The sequence below is a fragment of the Egretta garzetta genome, unplaced genomic scaffold (genome assembly GCF_000687185.1).
Source record: "Egretta garzetta isolate BGI_Z169 unplaced genomic scaffold, ASM68718v1 scaffold467, whole genome shotgun sequence".
NCBI lineage: Eukaryota > Metazoa > Chordata > Aves > Pelecaniformes > Ardeidae > Egretta > Egretta garzetta.
The window spans coordinates 2,325,613-2,353,604 of NW_009260196.1; the positions used below are offsets into that span (position 1 = coordinate 2,325,613).

General features: G+C 37.2%; 1 protein-coding gene across 1 annotated transcript in view; it reads right to left on the bottom strand.

The window, feature by feature from the left end:
- Window positions 1–27,992, bottom strand: part of KIAA1109 (KIAA1109 ortholog) — a 114,886-nt gene that overhangs the window by 49,078 nt on the left and 37,816 nt on the right. The window contains 24 exon segments of the mRNA XM_035897603.1: window positions 204–379; window positions 916–1,091; window positions 2,828–2,986; window positions 3,895–4,114; window positions 6,027–6,175; window positions 7,543–7,783; window positions 9,047–9,199; window positions 10,078–10,228; window positions 11,167–11,318; window positions 11,493–11,701; window positions 12,358–12,555; window positions 14,534–14,736; window positions 15,177–15,304; window positions 15,675–15,821; window positions 16,659–16,779; window positions 17,094–17,267; window positions 17,748–17,818; window positions 18,641–19,484; window positions 19,903–20,161; window positions 20,633–20,883; window positions 21,642–21,919; window positions 23,552–23,671; window positions 24,593–24,721; window positions 27,097–27,273. Of these exon segments, the coding sequence (XP_035753496.1) occupies window positions 204–379; window positions 916–1,091; window positions 2,828–2,986; window positions 3,895–4,114; window positions 6,027–6,175; window positions 7,543–7,783; window positions 9,047–9,199; window positions 10,078–10,228; window positions 11,167–11,318; window positions 11,493–11,701; window positions 12,358–12,555; window positions 14,534–14,736; window positions 15,177–15,304; window positions 15,675–15,821; window positions 16,659–16,779; window positions 17,094–17,267; window positions 17,748–17,818; window positions 18,641–19,484; window positions 19,903–20,161; window positions 20,633–20,883; window positions 21,642–21,919; window positions 23,552–23,671; window positions 24,593–24,721; window positions 27,097–27,273 (4,886 nt within the window).

Genomic DNA, 27,992 nt, shown 5'->3' on the forward strand with positions numbered 1-27,992 from the left:
AATACTTAAAATTTCCAAACCATTCCACAGGAAAATTTAAAAAAACCCCATATTCTAATGAAAAGACAAAATAGGTAAGATTAAAAGAATAAAGGACTGCTCCTTATTCTATGGAAGTGCTTTGGAATTCTGTGTCTTCACATGAAAAACCTAATTTCTGTTCTTTAACCAATATACGTATTTTCAAATATCTCACAAGATACCTTCGAGCTCGCTTGCTTTTTCTTTCCTTTGCTGTATCTGAATCAACAATATCTGCTCTTAGGCAGTCCAAAGTTCCTGAGAATGAAAGGTACTCTCCGAAGTACATTCTGTAGCAGAGTGGCATTGCATCCTGAGACTGAATTCCCGTGTAACTTAGAAGAGGTTTGAAAACAACCTACAAAACAAAACCACTGATTTACTTCTTATTGTCTAGATTATTCCTGTATTCTTGCTCCATCATTTGTTGATCTACAATATTTATAACGTCAGCTACATAATATAGAACATTTATAAGTTTTATTGACAGTGCTGTAAAACAGAAAGAAGGGGGATAAAAAGGAGAAACTTTGTGGACTTTTTGAGTAAAAAGACTGATTACACAGCAAACAAGCATTGAATGCTTAGCTATGGGAGCAAGATTTATGCATGTTCCCCTCAGTGAAAAGTACTCTGGAGAACTAGGTTAATACCATAAATGCTCCTGTATGTTCTTTGAAGTTATAAAACAATGCTCTATTAATCACCATCCTTAAGGTCTGTTACGGGACACCTCAGAGGTTTCTTGAGCCTTTCATCTTTGCATAGGAATGCATAAGAAAATGTGCGCAAAAACAGGATAACATTTTCATCGCTGTAAGGTTTTTCTTTTTTTAAACTTGTAACTAGTTTTTCCCTGGACAACTCCAAAATACATCAGCAAACCACACCTACCTGTGCATCTGCTAGCTGGACAGCAGGAAACCCCTGGTTACCCTCTTCTACACCTGCAATGTCATCCTGGCTGGTGCTGTGCTGCGAGTGTGTGCCATCCAGGGTGTTCTGGTCACTAGACAAAACTGTGTTGAAGTCTGAAGCAGAGGGTATTGTAGGAAGATTGGGTGCCACACCTGAAAAATAAATACCCATGGAACACTAACACCACAGCAAAGTTTAACACCACCAACTCTATTAATTCAGCAAGGTTAATTATATAGAAACACATACCATATACATAGAAAGTCAAAGTCCTAGTCAGGTCTATAACCATGCAAAAGTGGCATTCAGGATAAAGAAACGGTCTCTTATCGCTGAAATAGGTAATAAATAGAGATAGCCCAACTCATATTTGGAAAGCAGAAAAATATTTCTGGATTGCATTCTATAGGGTACTTAACTCCTGTTTAAACTGAGATAGTTTGCAGGCTGAGTAACCTATACCATCAACAAAACCCAAAGATTATCCACAGTTGCACATACTTGCTTTTAGCTTTCAATGTGCTATAAGCTTCTGGATTTTGTTAGTCCCAATGCAAGATCCCTATGTCTATAGATTAGTCTCTAGCCAAATATGCTCTTCATAAAAATGACTACGGACAGCCACTTCCCTGCTGTTGCTCTATTCAAGAGCAATCAAACTTGCAGCACAAAGGCAGAGCAATGGTGAATCGCCTGCATCTTGAGTCTGGACTGAACTCAAGTCTCCATGAGACAGAGTTGCTCTGCCAATATAAATTAATCCCAATTCTTCAAAACTAAAGTCTTACAGCACTTATCAGGGAGCCACAACTACACGCCTCCACAGAAAAATGGTTTGGCTAGAACTGTGGCCAAATTAAAATCACTAAATCTTAGTTTCAGGAACCTGAGCTTGTGAACAAACTCCTTGTTTCAGGAGGAAAAAACACAGCTGCTTCTGGGGGAAAAAAAAAAAAATTTGAAAGCTATATTTCTACCCTATGATTCTTCCTGCAGAGAAACAGATTCCAATTTAGAGAGGAACCATACCAGTTAAGCAATATGTACAGCACAAAGATGCTTTGTAGGATCAGACAATTTGTGCAATATTAACAACAAATTAAAATAACTTATTATTGCCTAAGGTTGATACATTATGCTTGAAAGACTGTTAATAGAAGAAACATTCAAATTTAGCATTACTGAAATTGAAAATTAATTTTAGGATTATGAATGATGACAGGCTTACAAGAATAACAGACAAGCTACAATAAGCTGTTACATATGTCTAACACACTTCAGACTTTCAGTAATGTATATTTCCTTTTCTCCATTCCCCTACACCAGCTGACCACCATCCCTGAAGGATGTTACTCTCAAAATAGATCATAGAATCATAGAATCATAGAATGTTTTGGGTTGGAAGGGACCCCTAGAGGTCATCTAGTCCAACCCCCCTGCAGGAGTAGGGACACCGCTAACTAGATGTTTATGTTTAGTCTCAAAATTGAACCCAGAAAGAGCAAGGATTCCAATGTACAAAACCTTCATGACAAAAACAGCATATGCAAATCAGATTAACAGTAACTAACAAAATCCAAGGAACCCTGCAACTAAGGATGATTTTACGGCTTAGCTTTTTGCAGCTACACACGGGTTTGGAAGCCACATTTACAGTTCCAAATGCAAGTAAAAGTTAAATTTTCAGAGGCAGGGTGAGGAAAATGAAGACAACAGTTTTGGTTAAATCACATTTGTTCATTTTCCAGTGTGCTGAGAAAGTCCCACAAGTAATATTTACATCTGTTGAACTTAAGTCACTTGCTCAATTACTTCCAAAAAGGATGTGGTAAACACAGGAACAGCCAACCCTGAATAATCTCTTAAATTCAGCTGTAATTAGCAATACCTGTTGGAAGACTATTGTGTCCAGATTTGGTGGCTGGACTTTCTTGTACTACGCTTCCTCTGTTGCCCACAGCATTGGACATCCAGTTATAGAAACTCACAGAAGATGGTTCAGACAGCAAAGGATGTTCAGATAACATGTCTGTGGCCACAGTATTTCCTATACAGATAAATCAGAAACTTTAGCATTTGTTGTATCAAAGTCAGCAAAACCCAGGAACACAGCATAATTTCACTGACAATACATATATACCATTAAAACACACCTAATCCTCAAGGTTTATTCCACTAATTTATGTGTCAAGCAGGACTACAGGTGCTAACACTGAAGTTATACTATGACACTAATGGATGTTGCACTACAAATGTCATTGCATTTGTTATCTCTACCATTAATTAGAGGTAAGGAGTCATTAAGAAACCAAAATACCTTTTTTTCTGAATAATATTTCATTCCCTGACAGCAAAGGAGAGAGGTTTTAGAGAAGATGCAGTATCAAACTTATCTGTTTTTCTTTACGTACATTATAACAATACACTCTGAACAGTAATATAGAGCATAAAAATTTTGATGTATGTATTTCAAACTCCTACAAAACACATTTGTTCAAAAGACCATTACTAAAAATTTGCAAATTATTATACACAAATTAGTTACTGGAACATTAGTTTTAGTCTTCTTTTTGAGCTACTTATAAGGTCAAGAAAAAAGTGACGAATACAGAATGATCACTTAATTTCCTTATTCATTCAGAAAGACTCACTTAAGTAATTATGTATTGTACTCAAAAAGTAGTAAGGCTAATTAAAAGGTAAATATTTTATTTATTTTGTTAGTTGTCATTTCTTTTTCCAACCTGATGTACTCACTGTTTGCTTCTAGGAAATGATATGGTGTAGCCATGTCTAGGAACTGCTGTTAAAGACTATTTGGGGGGAAGGAAGAGGGGAGGTGGGATCTTAAACAGAAGTGATAACTCATAGTGAAAATATAGTACATTTTCTAAATCATTAAAAGAAAATCAATCCTCCCTTCACCTCCTTTAGCTTACTTAGGCCACATCATACCTGTTCTTGTTAAAGAACTACTTTTAACTGCAGTTGTACTTCTTTGAGGAGTCCCTTCCAAAAGATTATGCAGGCTAGGAAAACTCCCAGTAAGATAGCTGAGCAGACTCTCTTTTCTTGGACTTTCTTTGACTGCCATTCCAGAACGGCCAACGTGCACTGGTGAATCTGTAGCTGTATCGCCGCTAGTGTAACTTAAGGAATGATACGGATGTATACCCTTGTAGAGAAAACAAAGAAACTAGTGAAGTACTGTATGAACTGCAAAAAGGAAGTGACATTTGGTCTGAATATAAGATTGGAACACAATAACCACAAAATTCTCATTCCTGCAAACTTTTGGACAAGTAGTACTTCACTTGGGGCACATCATACTCCATACAAGTACTGTGCATAAAGGTGCTATTGAATTCTCAAGTATTAAAATAATTTTATGTGGAAAAAGAGTTTAAAAAGCCAAACAAGTAGCAAATGGAACAGCAGATGGGTGTAGAATTCACCTAAAGCAAGTTTCCAGAAGGAACGATACATAACCACTGAAAATAAGCTTCATTTGTATTTGGTCTTTGAAGACCAAATCCCTTCCATCCCCAGTATAACGGTAAGTGCAGCCTCTGGGGAAGGTGCCTTCTGGCACCAAGAGGAAGGCTCCTGGTCCACCTAAAAGCTTAAAACTATGAAACAGGTTCTCTGCCCTCAAAATTGAGAATAGCCAGATGTGCTTTCACAGAAAGCATCGGGGCCAATTAACCCAAAACCATGCAAGACCACGAGGAGGGAGCAGTAAGCGGTAGTAGTGGGCAACTGTCTACTAGAGGAGACAAATGCACCAGTATATGCTGCGGTCCAACCAGCTGGAAAACAGCTTTGCAGAAAAGGACCTGGAGGTCCTAGTGGACACCAAGTTGAATGTGAGGCAGCAGTGTGCCTGTGCCGGGCTGTCCAGCCTGGGCTGCATTAGACAGCAAGTTGCCCACAAGTCAAGGGACATGACCCTATCCCCTTACTCAGGACCCATGAGGCCATACATGGAGTAGTATGTTCAGCTATGGGCTCTCCAGTACAAGAGAGAAATACTGGAGAGAGTCCAACAAAGGGCCACTAAGGTGATTAAGGCACCAGAGCATCTCTTATATGAGGAAAGGCTGAGAAAGCTGGGACTGTTCAGCCTAGGGAAGAGAAGGCTCGGGGGAATCTCATTAATATATGTAAATACCTGAGGGAAGGATGCAAAGACAACGGAACCAGGCCCTTCTGAGTGGTGCCCAGTGACAGGACAAGAGGCAATGGGCACAAACACAGGAGTTTCCTCCTGAACATCAGGAAGCGCTTTTCTACTGTGTGGGTGACTGAGTACTGTCACAGGTTATGGAGTCTCCATCCCTGGAGATATTCCAAAGCCATCTGGACATAACCCTGGGCAACTGGCTCTAGGTGGCCCTGCTTGAGCAGGGGGGTTGTACAAGATGACCTGCAGAGGTCCCTTTCAATGTCAACCATTCTGTGAAAAACCACAGCTGAAAAGGAGTCAGTACAAGCCACTAAGCTGCCCAACACACATATGGAAAACAACAAATGACTTAAAGAAAAAAACCAAACCAAAACCAACAAAAAACCCCAAAACCAACACACAAAACCAAACCAACCCCCCCCCAAAAACACATTCACAGACTTTCTATTCAGAAAGTAGAGATAAAAATAAAATCTTGCAGTTTTCTGAACAACTTGTAGAATGAAAAAACCCACACTAATTTTAATACAATTTATTGGAGAGCTTTGTCAATCTTATATTTTATGTAATGATAGTTAAATCCTCATTTCTGCTTCCAAAAATAGATTAGAAGCCAGCCAGAAAAGTTAATGTACATCCTTAAATTATGCACATAGTTTTTAAGTACAGCTCTGAAGTTAATTGGCAAGAAAAACAATACAGATGTAGAATATAGGCCAACTGATGAAGCATCACTTTTATAAGGGGTAAGGGGCATACCTTCCATGCGTTACAGTTGCAGGTAGTTATAGTGACAGTTTAGACAAGCATTTATTCCTCTGCAGGCTACAGAACAGCTTCTAAACAGGCCAGCTACAAAAAAAAAAACACTTTCCCCTTGGGCACGGTGCCAAATACTTACCTTTATTTTCAGAACAGAATCACTGTGAGTGTGAGTCTTGGATAATTTCCTCATGATCTCAGCACCAGTTACAGGCCCAGAAGAGCCACCAGCAGGTGGAGGGCGATTAGCTGTTCCTTCCAGGAGCATCGTATGTTCACTGACAGTAGCTGGAACCAAGCAAATAATTTTTCTCATTTTCATATATATGGGAAAACAAGATTATCTATTATTAGGTACATTTATTTACAAAGCAGTCATGAACTTCCAAATTCTGACACACACCTGTCCACGGAATTCAATCCAATTAAGATAAATAAGAAAAGCTCAGACACAGCCCTACTGGATTTTGTTTAATAATCCAAGTACAAATCCTTTTGTCCTTCTAATGTCGTAGAGCTGTTGCTCTGTCCTACAGGTCAAAACGAAGTTGCCAAATTTCACTTTCTTTTGCTGACTCTGGCATGGCTGATGATTTTTTGAATTATGATGCTTACATGTGCATGAATTCCATCCATAAGTAAATCTATAGAAGGCAGCAAAATTGCCACTTCCAAAATTCTTGGTGAAAAATAGAAGAATGTACACAGGGCAAAAAAAAATTAAAATACTTCACTGGTTCTAATAGTCTGTTTCTGCTCAACCGAAGTAGGTATTTTAGAGGAGGGGGGGAAAAATTTCCATCATACTGTAGGATTACATACAAGTTTCACACACAAACATCTTCAGTTTTGCTGTCTTTAAGCTAATAATTGCTGCCTGGCTTTTAACCAAAAGCAGATTCTCCTCCTGACTTTTTTTTTTTTTTAAATATTTTTTCCTCAGTGTTATATAATTCTTACTTGAGAAAAGAAAAACATAACACTGTATTTCTGAGAACAGTAACACTGCATATAGATGCTACAAACGCAAAAAACCTAAATTGACTTAAGACAGCAAAAAAGAGTGCTCCAACAACATGTATTTATTTATGCCCCTCCTTTCTGTGGTTCTTCCTTAAGTCAGCTCTGTAACAAATACAGAGCTAAACCGGTGGCTTATGTTAAATTGGCAATGTGTAAGCTGGCAACAGTAATTTACCACATATGTAGTAGTAAAAATGAGGAAAAAAAAATTTTTATAAAATATGTCTTTAGAAATAACAAATAAGAAGGCAGGTTTGAAGCTATACCTGGGAGAATTCACAGAATTGCATGTTACAATTCTTAGCTAAGGTCAGAAGCTGCACAGCAAATCCTAGTTGCAAGCTAGCAAATAATTAAGTTGATGTATTTTGTGCAGTAAATAACAAGACAAGGCATGAAGAGAGAAGTCTCTTGCTTTGTTGTCCCCAAATAAGTAAGAATTATTATAACACTATAATTATAGTTGTCAGCAGCTGCTTCAAAATGAAGATGATTCTAAAAAAGCAGCTTGATGATTCTAGAAAAGAAGAATACATTGTATTCAAACATTAAAACTAAAGAAGATACAAATGCTCTGAGAGGAGCTACTTGTCCCTATGAATTTTTATGGAGACAGAACACCACAAAAATACCTGCATCAAATTCAAACTCTGCTCCATCAGCACTTGTGTCACTCTGAAGACCCGCTCCGTTGTCTAATCCAAGCCCATCCTCGTGCTCGTGGCAGGCATTTGTCTGCAATCTCACCGGCTGAGCGGGTCTGTGCAAGCTGACTCCTTTAAAAGCTGGGGTCACCACAATGAACTTCATCCATTGCCTTGCTAAGGCAACCAGACCTTTCTTTAAGGTTACTAAGGCAGGAAGGCCATCACTCTTAAAAAAAGAAAAACAAAAATGAAAAACACATGTTCACAGCATTTTAAAGTAAACTGGGGGCAGGAGGGGAGGGAAGTCAGAACTCCCTTAAACCCTTGTGCTCAAGAGGCTTATGACAGAAACATGCTGGCACCAAGCAGCGTCCATTCAGATATAAGAAGTCATAGTGCAAACAGATAAAATTATAGATTCATTGAACACAGTAAATACATTCATTTACATGACCTGAGGATCTAGCCTAAAGGGCCAAAAATAAACAGAAGGAAACAGGTTTATTAAATATGAAACTAAAAGTACTTCAGTAACTATAAGGCTCTGAACTATGGACTAAAATTCACAGCAGCACTAGATTAACTGTAGAAACAGAATTGAAATGAAAAAGATGAGGTTCCTTTCATTGTTGGTAAGCAGTATTTTAGAAACATAAATTTGAGGCAAAAAATAGGGATTCTTTTGATTAAATCACTGAATTGTGCTAAAGAAAAAAAAAAGCTGCTTATTTTGACCACAAATCAAACAGTGCTGTTTCTGCCACAAATGGTGCTATTTCTGATCACTGGGCTCTCAGCTGACTACACTGAAAAACATAGTGTTTAAATCTGACAGCTGTGGAATTGGATTATGAAAATGACACAAAATCAAGAACAAACACTCCTCCTTATGCCTAATATGTTTGTTCAAACAATTATTTACCACTACAATCCAGACATTTAAATTCTAAAGCCACCATGAAAAAGATTAGATTCTTAAGCCCTGAAGTTTCTACAATTCTAGCTCTTTTCTTAAACTGTCTGCATTATCCAAATATTTCTGAGACATGAAAACTAGTTCTGAAGGAGGGAATTTGAAGGAAGCTAATCAGTGCATGCACTTGCCTTAATAATTGAGATTTATTCAATTTTAAAACTACAGATTCAGTTTACTACTTTGCTGTTATCTTGAAGAATAATGAAATCTGATAAAAAGGCCATTGACATTTTGAAGACATGCTTTTTTGATTTATGATTTCTCATGTATTTACTAATAAAATAGGTAGATAAAAATTACACATATGCACAGGCCACAACAAAAACAGCAGATCTGAAAGAAAATTAAATGAGAGAAGCCATATCTACTTCTCAGTTTAAGGATATATACGAGTTTGGGTTGTATTTTCTTGTTTGTTAACTTCCCTTAAAGTGTTACCTAATTTAAGACATTAGAATCAGTACATTTGAAACTAACAGACTGAGTTATTTCCATTTTTACAGGGTAACTCACCATGGTGGCATCCTCAATAATGGAGTAATTTGCTTGATGAAGGTAATGGTGCAATATATTACACAGTAAACAAGAAGGATTTTCTTGCAAGAAACGAGCCACTTTGGTAAGCCTGTTGTACTTGCTTCTCAGAGGAAAGTGCACACTTTTATTCTAGATGAAAACATAACAATTTTTCACACATGAACGTACTTGCAAACAAAACACACGTGTGAACTGTGAGATTTCACCTATGATGTCACAGACTTCTAACCCCATTTTGAACTCCTGCAACTAAGATCTGCCACATGGATACCTACCTTCTTTTAAATAGTGGTATGTGAAAAATCGTACTTGATGCTTGTTAATTTATATGATGTAATAAAACAGAAGGCTGGGTTCAAATTGCAGACTTTGTGAAGTTGCCTCTGGACTAATAGACATACATGCACAGCTAGCTGAGATTTTTAAAGCAGCTCTTTATGCCTTGTTAAAGAAAAAACAGGCACTTTTCTAATTTGGTTTAACACTAGAAAAATGGTAAGAAAATAAATAGGAAGGGAGGTAGCAATATGAGACTGCTGCAAAGGACGATTTTTGAGTACAGCAGAAAACTTGCGCGACACTAAGCTTGCCAATCTCGCAGTGCAAGGCAGGATCTCGGCAATGGGTGTCACCTCAATCCTTCCCACTAGACGGTGCTAAGTAAACAAACAGCAGAAAGCTGCCTACGCACCAGGCAAGCTCCTTAGCAAATCACAGCAACACCCGATTTGTCGTAAAAGCTCTGCGAATCTTGAGTTATTTTACCTAGAGATGCACTCCCATAAGAAGCATAAGACTTCTTCACTAGTAACAGCTGAATTTTTTTTCCACTAAAATTTAGATTCTGTTCAAAAAGCACACACAGTGAGTTCTTGTGACCATTCTGGAAATAAAGGCTCATAAGAGGTGTTGTAAGTTTGTCAGTGGAAAATATCTCAAATCCCAAACAAATATATATTACACTGCTCTGTTCTGATACGCCTATTGATTTTATAAAGGTCATTTACCTCTAAAGCTTCTGTCATAATGCAACCCATAACAGCACAGATTCGCAGGGTTCCTTCAGTTTCTAGTTTATTTAATGACGATTTCACTTGATCAATGGGAACAAGCCAAGCACCAACTGCGGGCGTTGCAGTACTCAGGAGGTTCAGCTGCCTATTGAGAAAAATAAAAAGAATTAGGGATTCATGTTCCACAGCAGCAATTACCAAGATTTTCTAATGGTATTATGAATGACACTCAAACAGGTGGAATATGACAGAGCAGTGGTACAAAATAACAAACCCAGACTTATTGCCCAGAAAATGAAAATTGGCTAAAAGTACCACCTAAGGCAGTTGTTTTTTTTACGTGCTCACACACTCATGATTCCATCCCACTCCTGCTATGCCTATTCCTCCTTTTATCACTTGTATCCCCTGCTATGCCTATTCCTCCTTTTACCACTTGTATCCCCTACTGAAATCCTACAGTTTGCAATTCTCATCACTGACTGAATCCCATATTAACTATTACACAATACACGCTAAAGGGCTGAGGCAAGAATATTAGGAAAACCACAAAGTGTATTTTCTTGTTTATAGCATATATATACTGAGCTTAAGCTACTGACAGACAAAACAGATTTGGCTTGTTCTACAAACACAATATGAAAAACTGTCTTCGAAAGATTTATCTTGAACTTATAGTGCAATGGCAGTAATATCATGGGTTAAGCATCAGGCTGAACACCAAAAAGCACTGAGCGGTTCTCTTTTCTAGCATCTCTCCTACTCAAAAACAGACACCCTTCCCTGCCTTTCTCCTTCATAACTTTCAGTCTCTCTAGATGTCTTTTGTTGGTTGTTGGGTTTTATCTTTCTTCTCTTCTTTTAATCAAATTAACTAAAAGTTTTCTAGCAACACTTCCATATAAATAATAACAATAAAAAAATTGAAGCAGGAGTTAGCATGATATATGTAAAGTCCAGAATTTTCATTTGCAGAGAAGCTTCAAAAATTATTGAGATTACATTCAGAATCTACCAAATACAACTGCAATTCAGCACAGCAGATATGTTATTTTCTTTCTTTTAAATCAGGTAAAATTATACCTTGAAAATATATGGGCTGGAGAGCGCACATTGGTAGGGGCTGCAAAACTAAACCAAATTTCTTTGATCGTTAGCTTCATGCTGCAAGAGTCAGGGGGAGGAGGCATCAAGGGTATATCTTTTTTCAGATCATCAGATTCAACCCCTTCATCCTTAAAAATGGAAAGAAAAGTCCAAAGTGAAATTGTTTTCCAAAATGATTACACTGAAAGGCACTAATATACCATACCGTGCACCGTTGATAAGAAATAGTTTCGCACACATTTAGGTAAAGAAAAATAAAACTAATGCTGTCCACCAACTCTTCCAAGACAATACCAAGAGACCTTGCAGAAAGCTGGAAGTTTAGTGTGCAAGCAGACAGTATGAATTCAGTTGGCACAAGACATCATCTGTTAAACATTCTTATTATGAATGTTACTCACTTCCAAACAAAACCACCTATTTGATGCAAGCAATCCACCTCTTTCTGTATCTCTTGATTTACCCATGACTCCAAACGTATTATACAACACTGCTCCAGATTGTCTTCCTCCTATAAAAGCACACACACACCAAGACTGTAAATGCTTGCCATGCACAAACTTCTATAAGTTATGTCCCATTGAAAAGATATGCACTTAAGAGGAGAAACACATATGATTTTGATTAAACAAGGTGCATTACCATTTTACACACCAATTTATCACTACAAATAGAACAATTCAACAGCCAGTTATAGAGCTTCTGACAGTTTGTTCCAAGTAGACAAAGAATACACACATGAAGATTGTTTTTAAACACTATTCCCTGAAAAGAATAACTTAGATGACAGAAAATACATATACACTGGGGTTTTCTTTCTTTTTCAAGCTAGCTTTCCCAAAGCAAAACAGACACGTACTGTGGGTACGATTGCAAGGTCATTTAACTGATCAGTAAAAGCCTCACTTTCTACCTTCATTTGAAGTTCAGAAACTGCTGAAACTGCTTTATATAGAATTATTTTATGTACTGTTGTAAATGGTATTGATTACTAAAGGTCCTTTACTGTACAATCTATGAGATATAATTTATTTATGATAGATGTGTACTATTTAGTATCACCTATAGTCAGAAATTTCTAGTCACATAATTGCTAGACCGGAAGACCTAACAGAATTGTTAGCAGTTTCATAAAGCAAAACAATATAAAGCCTACATAAGCCTTACCTTTTATAGTTAAATTTTCAATTCCACACTCAAACATTATCCAACCCCACTTCTCTTGACTAGGACCAATTCGAGCTACATCTGGAACAGCTTGTTGATCTGTTTCATCCACAAAAGCAAACTCATCCAACTCTTCCAAAGTAAAAAGAACTTTTGATTTCCCAAAAGGAATAGCTGTTATTGCACAAGTTCCAATATCTGTGAAAACAAACATATTTACCACTTCATTACAAAATGAAAAAAACTTTACATCTTCAAATACCTGTCTGAAGTTAACAGTGTTTTGGGAGTGCTGCCCCTTTAACGTTACACAAACAGGGGCAGGGTGGAGAAAAAAATAAAAAAATAAAATAGAAGTATGAGCAAGAAAAAAAGACACGTAATTTATAAAGTCTAAAAACCTCCCTCCTGGTATGTTAATATGGGCAGGGTAATTTTTAAGTTTGGAAAAGCATTGACCAAGCAACACAAAGTAAAAGCTTTGAGACATTCCCAATCCTAACGTCTGCCACCTCCATCTTTTTGTAGAGTCATGGTTCCAAAGACACGTGTACAAACAAGCTCTTCAGATTTTTATCTGAAAATGGCAACTGGCCTGCTATTACTTTACCAAAAAAAACATTCCTAATGAATACCTAAGGTTTAAGAGCAACAAATGACAGTGATACTGACAGTGCTCTTGGATAATACATCTTAGTGGAAATGCATTTAGTATTAACTACAGCATACTTGAAGGATATTTAGAAATAAAGTTCTAATTCTAATTCAAAGCCTGCTTCTTGGTTGGAAGCATGTCTATGTCTGTGTTGGGAGGATGTAAAGCATTAAGACTCACTGATTCCTAAGAAAATACAGACTCAAGGAGTATTTAATTCTTTATGATCTTTGCTAAGATCCAGGAGGGTACTACGTCACCTTGACTTCTTTGATGTTAGGATGTAGGTTAAATATAAATCCTTTCTTCTAGTGACATTTCTGAAGGAACATTTTAAATAATTTTGTACCCACTGCCTATTATCTCACATACAGAGCTAAATGTCAAATATCTGGGGAAAAGAACTACATTGAGTCAATGTATATCCCTTCCAAACCTCACTCCCTGCCCCCAACTTGTAATCGCAATCACTTTTGAAGTATACATGAAATGCTAAGATCCCTAGAGAGACATTTCTCAAGCCTTTTAAATAGAAGATGGAGTTTTCTTCATTAGAATTCAAAAATTACTTGGCCTTCTTGAATGTCTGCAGCATACCTAACACAGGACACTATTTTACCCATATCTAAGTAAAAATGGAGTTAACCATTTTAATGGCCTCTTCTGCTTTTGTTTTCCTCCAATTTTCTTTGCTCACTCATCTTTGCACAGCAGTGGGCTTTGGGGATTTTTTGTTTCTTTGTTTATTGTGTGGTTTTTAATCATACTTGTTTCACAGAGCACTTCCTCATGTCCTAAAGATTCCTACTCTTTATGGGACAGAGTAAAACACAGCACTAACTGTTGTAGACTGCATCAAAACTCAATCAGTTTTAACAAAAACTGCCTCAACTTTTGGTCATCTTTTCCAGGTTAGCTTTTCCAGGATCAGGAGTTACAGCAGCTGAATTTAATTCATAACCTCTTGAAGGAATCTTCTTAACACAAACAAGAAGGAAATCAATCGGGGAGATCTCATTTTCAGTTTTACAGTCAATACAGTTAAAAATCTACAGCTTGTCACGCTGAAATTGCCAGTAAAAGAGGCACATTACACCTATCTTGAAATTGTTAGAAAGTAGCAAGAAAGCAAATAAGCATAATTCATTCCCCACATCAGGTAAGAAATAAATGGTAGCTGAAAAGAGATCAGTTGGGAAGAAGGGAGCCCAGGCCTGGAATTTTACCAGTGCATGTCAATATTTACAATGCAACCCATCTGCCACACCAACTGCTCAGAAGATAGCCTTGACAGTTTTCACACTGCCTACGCTTAAATCTAGCACTTTAGTAGAATAACAGAATATAATTCAGAGTAACTATCCTAAACTTCTTCTTAGGTATCTGCAGAATCTCCAGGTTGAAGTGTCTTTTTATCTGTGTTGATAAAAAAAACCCACAACCAAAGTACAAGATCAAGGCCAATTATAACCACTTGTTTCTATGAAAAGTGACACTTCCAGAATTTAAAAAAAGACTTACCTGTCGTATCAAGGCCTCTGAGTTGTCCATGAACACGATGGATGTTCAGTTTAGCAGCAATTTCTTTTCCTTTTTCTGCTCCAGCATTGGATCTCAGGGAGCCAGAAGACTGAGGCTGCATTTTACTGGTTTGGATGTAACGATCAAATGTGACAGAATTCCTCCCAGTTTCTGCATTGTTTGAAGTCTCCTCAACTATACCTCTTTGAATATAAGGGAGAAAAAACAATTAAGCAAATCTCAGATAGACGTATTTCACTCGGGTTTTTTTGTTTAAAATTTTAAGTGACATTGGCATAGCAGTGTTAAAAAGAATTCTTTGTAAGATAAAAGAAATACACTCTTTGATAGAAAAATACTGGAAAATTTAATTTTATCCTGCATGACATATAAGAAAAGAAAGAGTTAAAACTGAAGTTCCAAAATTATTTCAGAAGTGTTCCTCCACTTCTTAAAGAAGCTGCAATTCTAAATAGATTTTACATGTTAATTTATAAAACACAGAAGATGCGCTTCATTGCTTATCTCAGTCATGACAACTTTTTCAAGTACTCTTCAAAACTGAAAAAAATTGGCATCACTGTAATTCTTTTGACTAACTTAACAAGAGCAAGCTACAAACAGTGATATGTATTATTCTTACCTATTCATACGAACTTGCGTGGCAATTCTATCAAAACACAAAGCTACTAATGAAACATGAGTCACGGTTTTGCCAGAAGAAACCCCTGGGGATTCATCAACAGATGCTTGTAGTAAACACAGGTTCACCTACATACAAAATTCCCCCAGAGAGTAAAGAAATTTAGAAAAACATGTTACATTAAGTATACATCACTACAATCTTGTCTTAAACTGCTCAGTAAAATGAAAAAATAACAAATAAAACCACCACACCTAGAAGATGTAAAAGCATAATTTAAAGACATGGCAGTCAGTTATGCCTGTAGCGATTGTTACTGAACTTGCACACACACTATAATAAAATTGAGCAGCTCCAAAACAGTCTATTCTGTTCAAAACATTGGTTATCTAGCACAAATACACAGCTTCACTCAAGCTTTTGGGGAACTAATAGGGGTGTAAAATAAGGGCAATTTGTGAGGCACAGGTCTACTAATAGGGAAACAAAAGTTGTTACCTTTGGTACAGTAACGTTGGCCTGAAGACCTTTAATTGTCACATTATCTTGCTTAAGTGAGAGATTGGTCTGTGCTGGTCCCTGATTTGTTGTTCCTGTAGTGGTAGCGTCTATTTTTGTTCCTCTAATATCCTGCTTCGAAGATAACTTGGAGGGGGAAAAAATAATTTATTCTTACTGAATATTTTCACTCAGAGCTGCTAAGCTGAAGAATAACAGGATAGTTTATTAACTCTGAAGCAGCAGGAGATTCTGACTTCATTTAAAGCCCAATACCATGATTTCTAGAACAAGGACTGCAGCACTTACAAACATGGTAGGTTTAGATCCCTAAGGGTAGCAATACCTGAGTTCTACATATATAAGCTATAGAAGCTATACAGAACAACTTATTATGAAGTAAATAACTAGTGTCCGTTACATTGCAAAGTCTAAGAAATTATATAATATATATATGGTCACTAACTTGGACAGAAAAAACCTCCTAATTCTGTAGAACTACCGTACAATTCTTTTCAAGCTAAATTAATTTTTCAAGGTATCAGATAAACTGCAAAGAAAACACACACACTCTCACAGCTTAGTTTGAACTTTCTTCTACCTCACAGAGACCCTAACCACTCTAAAATAATGATATATTGCTGATCTGAATATAACACACAAAAATATCAGTTATAGTAATTTCTAAGAATAGAATGTATGATCTCATGCAAATTACTGTAGCTACTGACTAGACTGTCCAAAACAGAAAACCTTCACTTCAATCCTGTAAGAGCTATTTCTGGTCACTGACAGTATAGAATAGTTGATTATAAAAATGCACGTACATTAAGCACAGCATAAAAATAAATATGTATTCCAAATTAATATAGCATTTAGCTACTATATCTCAAAATACTGAACTTAATTAAAATTTTTTCCGTGTAAATATAGGAAACAATATTCTTTGAACTCTTTGTACATTTCTCTTGTTCCCTTTCTTACATTTTCTGAGAAGCTTGTTTTGCTGTTCTGTACAGCATCTCGAAGAACTTTGCAGTGCAGATCATCAACAATTGCTGCTGGGTGTCGAGAGCTAGCACAATGCACCATTGCTTCTATATACCTGTGAGAGGAAACAAGCCCACAAACAGACCATTTAAACTTCCAGTTTCACATGACACACCATCAATGATGTTTAATTAACGCTACAGAGAGAAAAATTAAGCACTGTCAGACATAAAGGGCACTTCCCAGGTCAGCATAATGTTCTTCTAGCTTCTTCACAGGAAATGCGGAATTGCATTCCCTGGGTACACATGCCCTGCTGTTCCATCAGTCATGTTATTCAATCCTTTTACCTGAACAAAACAGCTTTGATTTCAGACAATTTTTAGCATAACCAATTAACACTGCAGTAACAAATGTAAACTTAATTACCTATCCAGTGCCTCTGCTACAAGAGGAGTCAGAACAACATCTACAGTTCCTTTTACTTCTACTATTGCCGTTGTCCGTGTCTGGAAGACAGGGTGATCCAATGTCCATTCTTCTGTTATGGTTTCATCATCTGTATTTTCTGCAGACTTCTTTTCCAAAGGAGTATAAGGTGTACTAAACAAGTCAAATGCATATTAATAATCTAGGTTTGTAAAAGAAATACAGAAATGTCCTGGTATCATTTTAATTCTTCATAAGATGCATATAATGACAGGTTTCTTCTACTGCATCACTTAGACAACACATAGATATAATCCCAGGGCAAGGCCCTTCCCTAGATTCAAGTTCAGCTTTTGGCAATGCAATGGACATTTGCCATAAGCACCTCCCAAATTAATTTAAATTAAGTTGCAATTCATAAACTTGAAAACTTATGAGTGAAATCATTTAATGCTTTCATGGTGTACGCTCTTTTTGACCAAACCCAAACATTTTATAATGGAATACTCTGTTCTAAAATAGATCTGTACTGAAAACTACTGCTACGAATCAAATTTTGGAAAGGCTAGCAAGAGCCAAAATATTTAACAAGAGTATCAGGAAAATCCTACTCTTAAAAAATATGCTAATAATATTATGCAGTATTCGACTTACTTAGATGTTGATCCTGTAAGCTGCATGCCTCTGTCCAGTAACGAATTAGCTGTGAGACCCTGTTTAACAATCTAAGACAAAAGTGGAAAGAAACTTATTACATACCTTCTATATATGAAAAAAAAAATACCAAGGAATCTTCAACTTAGGAATCTTTTCTTAAAAGAACTCCTCATATGCAGAATCTCCAATATAGTATACAAAAACTCTTAGGTTTATTTTTTTAAATGACTTGAGATATTAGATAGTGACTAATCGTTTAAAAAAAAAAGACTCCAAATACTGATCTACAAAAGGCTTGCACAAACACAAAGCTTTTGCTGCAAAATGACAACAAATTAAATTCCAGACCTTAGACACCTATTTTTCCATTAAGTCATTTACATTATTTTTCATATATTTCATTTCAGCTCCTTCCTTAAGCATGTATGCTCATACATCACGAAGAAAAAAAAAAAGCCCATTTTCAAAAATCATTTGCTAGATCTGAGTTTCAACTTTACTCTGAAGTAAAGCATTTACAGCCTAGATTATAGTTTATCGGTATTAAATGTACTGCTACTGAAGTTCCGTGAAGCATGTATTTTAAACACAACTCACGCAACTATCTTTCAGCTGCATATCATTCAACAAGCAGCACTTTTAAGTGCAATAATGACAATTCAGAACACACACCTTATCCACAGAATTCTAACTCCATCTTTTTTTTTTCCACAACCTCCCAGTCACACAGCCCACAATCTGAAGTCAGAAATCCAAGTTGTTCCTTAACTAAAAGCAAAGAAGTTTAAAGTTTCTCATAGCTTTATTTACATAACAGGTATACTAAGCCATTTTAACCTGTTTTGAATTCTTACTCCTTTCTCTACTCCTTCTTCCTCCATCCTCCATACCTTAAAAGTTGGGACAGAAAGTTGCTCAAAAGATGATGAACTTTCTTCACTCGTTGGCGTGTCAAGGTCTAAAGGGCGATGTAATGAGGACTTTGAAGTTCTTTTGTTAGTTGGATGCTTTACTGACCAGTTGATCACCTGGAACTGTGTAAGATAATTTTGGTAACATGCCATTACAGGCTGCTGGGAAGTTATTTGCTCACTTTCCACAGTCTTCTCAGATTCCATGACGTATATGTTCTCAACATGCTCATCATCTCCTCCCAGAGCCGAAACAAATGAAGCCTGTGAAGGATGAGTCTTAATTGGCAGCGTTTTAACATCTTGACTAATTTCTCCATGGATTGTGCTTGTTAAGGGTCCTTCCACACTGTGATAAATAGACCCTCTACTATATTCAATTTTCTGAGCTTGCTTTTTTCTCTTCTTCCTCCCTGGATAGGTTCCTGGACCTTCATCACTACTTATTGGCTCAAACTCTTCTGCTGCAGAAAAATAAGCTTCGCTATCAGCCATTGACATACTGGAATCCATTGAGCGATACTGGTGAAATGAGTTTGAATCTGCAGATGGAGTATACGGAAAAGAACCAAAGCTCCTCCTCTGCTTTGGGGAATCCAAGACATTCTCATCACTGCGAGACACATCGCTGCTGAACTGCACGCCAACTGGAACAGGCTGCTTGTCTCCATAGAAGGCTGCTGTGAGGCTCTTGGTGCTCCCGAGGCGGGTGGAGCACACAGACGCTTGCCGTTTCAGTGGAGACCGCAGAGGAGACTGACCAACAAGTCTTTCCTGGTTGCCAGGGGATGCAGGGCTGCCCTCCGCACCCTCAGCTGCAACACTGGAAATAAATATTAAAGATTCATTTGCTTATTTTATTATTACTACTTCTCTTTTTACATTATAGGAGCTGTCAAATGCTTCAGTGATTCCGTGACTTTCTATTAGCATAGCAATTATTTTCATAATGCTGATTACATACTAAATTCTGCTACTTGTTAGTCCGCTTGTCTACATATAGAGAATATAAAAATGAACATTAATGGCAAGTGCTGTTGTCTTACGTGCTGGATTTTCTACCCAGATCAGGTAATCATCCCCTATGAGGGATCCAAATTTGCATTCAAACTATGAAATGCATTTCAGCAGTATCATTAGAAAATAACCAACACCTTATAAATTGCTCAATATAAGGATTTTTTCCATCATAATGTGTTCAAGAGTTAAATTATACTTCTACCTGGACAGAGAGTACTAACCTTCCGTGACCATCTTCCCTTTTTGTACCCGACAAGAACTCCTTCTGTCCCAAGTGATCCTCTGTAGTTGATGATGGGCTGTCCTTCTCGCCTGCAAGCAAGGGGAGTGCAGCACTAGAACTACTCGTTTCCTCCGAAGACGATGAGGAGCTATGAGAGCGCAACGGCACTTGTAGGCTTAGATGTTGTGCTTTTCTTTCTATTTCTATACCCACAGATCTGCAATCCCAATCTTTTCGTTTTACACCATTTGCTTTACCTAGGATCAGAAACAAAAAAGACAAATTGGACATCTGATAACACAACTTCAGTGGTCTTTTCCCTGCCCGCTGAAATAAAAATCGTTATCAAATAAAAAACTTAGTTTTGAAATGCATACACGTACTAGCATGTTGTACTAACAAAAATGAATAAAGTCATAGCAGCAAAACATCAAATTGTCTTGGTAGACTGCTTTCTATAGAAGTAGAAGAGATGCAAGTCAAACAACTTTTTACTCAGAAAGGAGTTGCATGTTAATATAAGAATTGAGCATATGAAAGCTTGCTCACCAGTATCAAGTGAGTGTCTGCTCTCAGAAGGGCCCATGACACTACAAGACCTCTTGCACAAGAGTGTAACAAGTACTACTTATTAACCAGAATCGGAAAGACTATAAATACTAACGTGCAGTTACAAAATTATACTTCTGGGCAAAACAGAATAAAATGACAGTACAATGCATTCTCACCATCTAAAATTTTAGGTATCTCCTTAGTAATTATCCATTCTCCCGGCTGCAGTAAAGACTGCCCATAAAACATATCAGATTCTGCACTTGTACTTGAGAAAGCGGAGCTGCTTGAAGGTGTCAGTTCCTCGAGTTTGAAAAAATCTAGTCCTGTTAATGTGCCACCGAAGAATCGACAACCACCAAGACAGCCACACTTGTTCTTGCTTCTCTTATTCCTCAAATTATCATCAGGCCACAAAAACCACAACCTATACAAAGGCAGAAGAACAGAAAACAAAACAAAAACATGACCACATCAGCCTTAGTACATTTAAATTCTGTGAAAACAAGATTAAAAGATATCCCTCTCATATGTGAGCTCCATTTCACCCAGCGTGAAATGAGTAAGAAAGATTTGTATCTGAAACACAGATGTAAGACATAAAATGAAGGATTAGCTCCAGAAAGGAGCAAATCACAAATGTATATATGCAGTGGCTCAGGCAGCCGTTTTCAGGCACAGATGACATCCCCCTGCCACAACAGACACTGATGGTAGCAACCCTTTCTCTCAGCGCAGAGCCAAGCACTGCAAACACACTCCACACTGGTGTATGTTGCTTATGCCAGAGGCAATTGCTCTTTGGGGAGACACACAAATCACAGTTACACCAGGCATCTTATTCACAGCTGCTCAGCAGCTTGCTCAGGGCTCTTTAAGGCCTTTTTTCAGTCCAGCCTGAGAACAAAGGATTCCCTGCCCCTCCCTGATCATCATTTGGGGTGATAAGGGAAAGCAGAGGGAAAAGTGAGTTTTACCAAAAATCATATGATTTTGTATAGTCCAAGCGCATTAAAACCACCAACCTCATAGCTAAGCATTCAACATACGTTAAAAAAATTATAAGACATTGTAAGCAAAAAAAAAAACCCAAAAGAAAGAAACAAAGTTCCATCTTTGGATGAATTAATTAATTTACACCCCCTCAAACAATTTAAATGCATCTCCTTTGATTGTATCTCTTACCTCTTCGTTCGATTATCATGTGTTTCTAAGAAATGTCTCTGCACTTCATGTTTAGAAGGATGATCTGCAGCTAAAGCGATGTCAGCAGTGATGAGCCCCAAGTTGACAGAGCCAGCTTCCAGCCAATATGCCCTCCTTAATATGGGCTGAAGACCAGTTCTGCAATTGTTCACCTGCTCAACATATTGTCTCAGTTGAAAGTCTTGAATAGCAGCACTTATACCTTCTCCAACAGACTGGTTGTGGAGGTTGCAGTTTGCAATACGTATAGCACCCATCTGAAAACATGATTTAAAACATGAACTTCGATTAGTCATGAGTGAGACAAAGAAAGGGTAGCCTCAAACCAGTTAACACACCACCTACTACATTCCAGAAAGATCTCAGTAAACCATTCCCTCCAAAAAAGACAGAGAACTAGTTTTATATGCAAGAACGTGCACATACACAGAAGGCCAGCTTAGAAATTAGTTTCAGACAGTTTTTTAAATAACAAAAATAAAATCTCTACTTAGGAGTCTTCTTTTGTAAAGGGATCAAAAAAGCAAGCTCAGGTTTGGACAGATGTTGTAATGAACCTTTAAAAAAATTAAATCATTATTAAATTCTTCACTATCATCTAAAACCCAGGAAATCTGAAACTTTCAAAATCCGATATATGATTTGATATGTGTCAATCCTATGTCCTCAGACTAGAACATCAATTACATACTTTGAATACAAAGCTGTAATAACTCTACAATTAATAAATACCTCAGTGAGAGAATCATGCAAAACTCAAGAAATTCCGGATCCTAAATCTTAACTGAGATCCGTATATGAATGGTGTTATAGTAGCCCTTATATGATCACTCTATTTAGCTCTATTTCTTGTTCAGGTATAACTCCAGTAGTTTTGTTGAATGAAACGGGAGGCTGCCCCTCTCCTATGAAAAGCACGGTACCGGCAGGAGCCAACGCTCCCCAAAGAGGAACCAGAAGTTCTTGCTTTACCCCTACACTTGTCTGTGGGAATTGGTCACTGTACAACTAACCCACCTGCCCGTACAGTACCGATTCTCCCCGACACTGGTGTACACTAATAAAAAATGACATAGCCCTGCCTCATATGCTTAGTCTTCAAACTTCAAATAATCTGAAGACACTGGACCAAGTATCCCGCACAGCTCGAGTCCTCTCCAAAAAGTTACCATGAAGTACCTGAAATTTTTGATCAAGTTTTCAAACTTTTCACAGGGAAAAGAAGGAAAGCTGAAAAAGAACCCAGCCATGGAAGAGCTACCCACAGGGTTAATACTAAATTATTACCTCTCATCTCTGTCACAGACTATAAAGGAGCACTGGAAACCTTTTTTTCTTTTTTTTTTTTTTTTTTTTTAAAATTCAAATGAAACACATTCAGGATATAATTTTCTAGAGTGGTTCAGGTTATTAAGCTGCCTTTGAAAATACTGCCATTCATATTTATGCCACAGTTAATATTTGTGATGGTGCTTTTTAATATTGGACTCAAAAGAATCTGGCGACTCAAACACATTTCTTTTTTTACTGCCACAAAGCAGCAAGCCATTCAAATGACAGGATATCATGCCATTCAAAAATGTCTAAAATAATTACTGCTTTCCTTCAGTTAGATCCTTGCTCATAATATGAAGGTGTCCCCAAAACCTTAAATGTTAAGTCTACCTTTTAAAAACAAATGGACAGCACAACTATAATCACTTATACCAGCACAGCACTTTTCTGTTGTTACCATAACTCAGTTGTCTCTTAATTTATATTTTGCTACGTTGAGTAAATTATTCCAGTATTCTCTTGTATGAGAGGATAAAATGGTAGCTATTGTATCAAAAAATGCAAGGAACTGTATTGGCAAAACAGCTAATTGCTATTAATAGAAATATTTTTACCTTTATATTGGTGGCACAGCCATGTTCTACCACATACAGATCTGCTCCATCCATGGCTAAGCGTGTCATAGTGTACTTTAAGTCATCAGATGTTGGGCATGGCCCAGGGACACAGTTCATCTGAAGAACAAGGAAAAGGAAAAAAAAGAAAAAAAGATTTAAAAGTACATTAGGAGTTTTAGTTTAATTTGTGCTTACCCTTTTACTTATGTTCTGTTTAACAGAGGCCTAAAACTAGAGCAACAAAAAGGTACTTATTCTACACTATCAACATGAGTATGAGATGGGGTGTTTCTGTGCTGAGGTTCATTTTCACTAGTGCCTGTTTAATTCTTCTGTCCAGAAACATGAGGCGTCCCAGCTGGCTCTCCTGGCTTCCACCAGCAAAAGACAAATCAAGTTTCCCAACAGAGAACATCACAAAAGCTGGAACAAAACAAGGAGGATGTCAAGAGATGAAATGCAGGAAATACTTAATATACGGCAAGCCTCCTTCGGTCTTCAAGTGACCGTGCACATGGATTCCAAGAGACTAGCACCAAAAGCAGAATCCACAATGGCGTGATGGTTAAGTAAGAGTACCATGTTTAAAAAAAAAAAAGATTAAAAAACCCAAGATGCATGGAAGCTACCAGCTGTCAGCTTAAGTCTCCCACCAAAGCACTGTTTCATCAACAGAGGATATGGGATGTAAAAGTACCATGGAAGCATGCCAGGAGCAAGAGGGGAAGTATGACCTTTGTCTCTTAAGGGACACTGGAGTATGCCCTTTGGCTCTTAACTGTCACAGTAGAGATAATGACTTCTGTGGATGCCGTTTCTCAAAAGTAATTCATAGAGCACAAAACCATTGTGCATATCCACAGGAAAATCTAGAGAAAATCACTTTTTTTCTAAAACATAATTAGCTATAATTTATGAAAGGGAACATCCAATCTGACTACATACTCCACGTGTCTTGATAACTTTAAGGCTGATTTCTAAACTGTTCCAAAGAACCTGTGCAAATATAGCGAGCAATTAAGACAGATGAAAGGTTACCTTAGAGTCACAAAACCGACGATCAATTCCATGCTGGCATATTATTACAGATTTTGGCCTTTCCAGTTCAAACTCCTGGCATACCACGTGAAATACAAAGGTCTGCCCCCATTCCAGAAGACAAGCAAGCTGTAAGCAAATAACAACACGTGGTCTAGTAGTCAGTACGCAAAACAAACTTTTGGTATTTGAAAGTTTGGGAGGTGAGCAGGAGTAAAACCAAGAAAAAGACCCCACCATAAGATTCTTGCTTACACATGGTCTATTTCCTATTACTCAAGATTGATTTTTATTTTTGTGTGTGCCACAACATGCAAGTCTCTAGTTTTTCACGGATAAGCTGTGACGTTAAATAATTTTCTAAATTATTTCTTAATATAAAGAAATAGCTTTTGCTATTACAGTGAATTCAGAACTTCATTGTAAAGACAGAGCTCCCCTTATTTTACCTCAAAAAATACCTCAAAATACTCTATTACCATTCATAATTTAAATGTCAGACTTCCTTGTATATAAGTAACATAGTTACATTTAGAAAGCACAGGAGGAAACTGGCTGAACAGAACACTGCTGAATCTTGTTGGACCTAGTAATTAGCTTATTGTTCATTTAAATCTTTTATATAGTTAGCTCATTCATAAAGGAAATGATTCATGACTGCCTGTCTCTATTATGAGAGGGAAATGGGTTTTCTTTGGCTAGCCAAAGGAAAGGACACTTAAAAATCAGCAGTAATTTAACTGGAATTTAATATAGCTATGACTGTCCTGCATAAAATCTCTTCTCCTCCCTTTAGTGTTGTCCCTTCACAAATTCTTGCAACACATGACACTATGGGAGGAAAAAAGCCAACGACCCTGAAACAGCAAATTCAAGTTCTGCTCCATAGCAGTGTTGACAAAATACAATAAAATAAAAATCCTGTATGAAGCATAAAATTAAGAACAGTTTTGTGGGGGAAGAAAATCCTTAAGTTGCATCAAGCGTTTAGAAATGTCCTCTAACCTTAGAGTCCTTTGAATCAACTAGGTTTAATTTTGAAGCATAGAGCAGTTAATTAAGCACTATAGCTTATTTAAATCAGTGGTAGCACTTTGGGAAACACCACCACAAAAGTCTGTATATGTAGCATGAAAAAGTATCTGGAGTCTATTCTTGCAATTTACTGAAATTGCTTGTATGACTTATTCTCATTTTATTTGCTGCAGAAGTCTCCTAATGAAATACATGCTTAATCCTAGAAAATAATGCCAATTTTTAGAGGAATAAGAGAATGCAGAAGTGTCTTTAAAAAATTAAAAAATAAACAAATAAACCAAACACTAACTACTAAATAGAATTTATGGACTTTTCTCATGTCTCAGAATACACTGACAAAGCAACCTTTTTAAAGATCTGGCAGCCCACACCAAATATAAATCAAACCAATGTGCCTGTTGTATACTTTGAGCCATTATTCTATCTGGAAAAGTAGAAGTAACATAAATGGCAAAACGAAAAGGAGTTAGTGCTAAGACTGGACTATGAAAATCCAGCACTTCGAAAGCAACCTACATTCCAGCGGGACCAAGCATCAGAATTTATGCAGTGAGCAGCATGACTGAGCTACCAGCTACTCTGCTGCTGAAGCTTGCCCATACTGCACTCCCACAAATTATCTCATTTGTCTCCTACTTCAAAATGTGACTTTGTGCATAGCTTTCTATGGAAAGCCAGAACTTTATCTGCAAGCTAAATTCTTGCCAGATGCTCAACTTGATATCCTTATTGCTGGCAGCATCCCTCCATGCAAATGCCTATGTATCTCCAAGAACCTTACATCCAAGGGATATCAAATTGCCTTTCAGACTGCAACCACAAGTGGATACCTCATTTGTCCTTCCCAGAGAGTTAACCAGCAGGACTAATGAACCTGCACCTCCAGAAGTCAGCATCATAAAATAAAAGTAACCTCAGAGGAAGTCACAGACAACTTAACTAAGTCATCTCATATTTAAATCTTTTGAATAAATTTTCCTTGCTCCTCTTCGCCACGTTACCTAGTTTATGGCTGAAGGTGTCCCAAAACACCTGTTCTATTTACAGAGAATCATTATTTACTCTGCAATTAAACCACTTAAAGTGCATGTAGATACTGTGGTTGCCTTTCCAATCAGTATTAAAGTACATCAACATACACAGATGTAACATACGAGTGTTTACATGTAGTGACAACAGTATTCATTACTGAGTTGTTCATGCTCTGTTACCATCATTCCTTCAAATTCTCATATAACACTAGCCACTCCATTACACCTAGATCTGAGTATCAGATTCAGCTCATTTGGCATCTCCTATCCATTTAAAGAAATGGTTAGATTTTCAAACTAGAAAATTAAGGTTACTTAAGACACAGATGCATCCAAATTCAGCTGAGATCATATGCATTCCAAAATCCGTGCTATGCCAGTTTTACAAGAAAGAAGAAAGGTAATACTTCAAAGTGAATAGCTTCTAGATGGTACCTGCGGTGCCGTAACTTTGGCTGTCAGGCTTCCAGCCTGTACATCTATCAGCCATGCATATTCTAGAGTATCGCTTCCAAGAGGCAGACCTTCCGCTGAAAACATTGCGTGAGCACGCAACTGCAGACCTGACAGGCTGATGTGACCCTCTCGAAGAACTTCATCCACTGCAGGTCGCTGTTAAGGACACACAAGTTAAAGCTAGTATTTGCAAAGAATACGTCAATAAAAAGTGCAAAAACTCTGTAGCCAGAGATACTTCGTACACCTTCGTCTTTGACTCTTAAATCCTGTTGACTTTTGTACAGCTAGACAGTCCCAAGACTTCTCAGCATTACCCATGCAACAACATATATGCAAATTTTACAGGGGGAGAGGGAAGTTTATCTAACTCAAGTTTGTTTTAATTTTTAGCAACCCTTCTCAACAGCCTTTCCTTGGTGAACTCCACAGAGCGACATCTAGAAATCACCTGTTAAGTATTACTGCAATAAAACGTAAACAAAGAATGGAAGAGCATGTTTAACAATGGAAGTGATCAAGAGGTTGAAAAACATGGCTTACAAAGGTTTGTTACTATCAGAAAGCTGATACTTTATTTAAAAAAAATAAAAATCAATTTTTAAAATCCAAACAATAAACATCAGAAGCCGTCCTCTAAAAGTTGCACTTTTCACCAAAGTATTTCTTGGTTACCTAAAGCAAAGCTACTTGTTTGCAGATATGAAAATACAGATGTAATACTTTTCAAAAGAATGTTACTTCACCAGATAGGGAAGAAACCAAAAAGATAAAAAAGGACAGGCATAGATCAGAAGCTTGTGACGGCATGGAGGTAAACTGTGGATTAAAGCCAGTAAGTCAACAGTGAAACTTCTCTTTCATCCATTTTTTTT